Source organism: Penaeus monodon, chromosome 15 (genome assembly GCF_015228065.2).
Source record: "Penaeus monodon isolate SGIC_2016 chromosome 15, NSTDA_Pmon_1, whole genome shotgun sequence".
Taxonomy (NCBI): domain Eukaryota; kingdom Metazoa; phylum Arthropoda; class Malacostraca; order Decapoda; family Penaeidae; genus Penaeus; species Penaeus monodon.
In genome coordinates, this window is record NC_051400.1 from 6,827,697 (window position 1) to 6,828,619 (window position 923).

Consider the following 923-nt stretch of genomic DNA (forward strand, 5'->3'; position numbering starts at 1 on the left):
TAGGCCTACATAACACAAAACGAATTCCTTTTATAAATATCAAACAGCCATTCAGATCCCATTAATATCTCCCATTCATTACATCCCAAACTCATCACTCATTACAAACTCATCTCTACTCATCACTCACGCAAAGACGAAACAAAAAAAAACACACATAAACAAAACCACAAACAATAACAAAGCAACAACAATATTAATGCGAGCTCCTAGGCCCTCTTCATCAGCCTCAGCTCCTCATCTCCCTCATCTCCCTCATCATCCGCCTCATCACCAACGCCGTGTTGTGATCTTTTCATAACACTTTTCCTCCTCATGACCAACTCAGAGAAAGTTCCAAAATGCGAGAGCTTCTGCTGACTTTTATGATTGGAACGCCGTGGATATCTCGCTCCCGGGGGCCAACTGGGGCGGTTTGCCCTGCGATAAAGGATGGGAATATTACCTTCATTCAACTGCTGTGGCGAGTCCCCCGTTTGGACCTCGGAACTGGCCATTTTGGGCTGAAATAGGGAAGGCGAAGCGGCCTTTCTTCACAAGGAGACATCCGCCATGTTTGAAAGCCTGGAATACGACAGCCAATCAGGTTCGAGATCAGACGTGACGTCATAAAAGCCTGGAATTTTAGAGCCAATCAAAAGGGAGGTTGCTTATGACGTCATTAATATGGCTATGACGTCACAGATGAGGCAGGAAGTGCGGCTTCTTCGAAAAGTTGACATAATCATAAAAATTTATTTAAATTACGTCATCTTACTTAATAAGAGTTGCTCCTATTATCTGTTTCGTTTTCTACGTTGGCACGTCGAGGCTGTAAACAGGGAGATACAGAGGATATTTTGTTTCAGTAAAACATTACCAATAACATATGCAAATAAGGATTTCTTTATATATGTGTTGTCACTGTTCTTCCTGATTGTTAT

General features: G+C 42.1%; 1 protein-coding gene across 1 annotated transcript in view; it reads right to left on the reverse strand.

Moving 5' to 3' along the window:
* Nucleotides 1-561, reverse strand: part of LOC119581717 (zinc finger protein Xfin-like) — a gene marked incomplete in the record, with an annotated part of 17,480 nt that extends 16,919 nt beyond the window's left edge. The window contains 1 exon segment of the mRNA XM_037929841.1: nt 446-561. Within this exon segment, the coding sequence (XP_037785769.1) occupies nt 446-497 (52 nt within the window).
* Between the last annotated feature and the right edge of the window lie 362 nt (nt 562-923).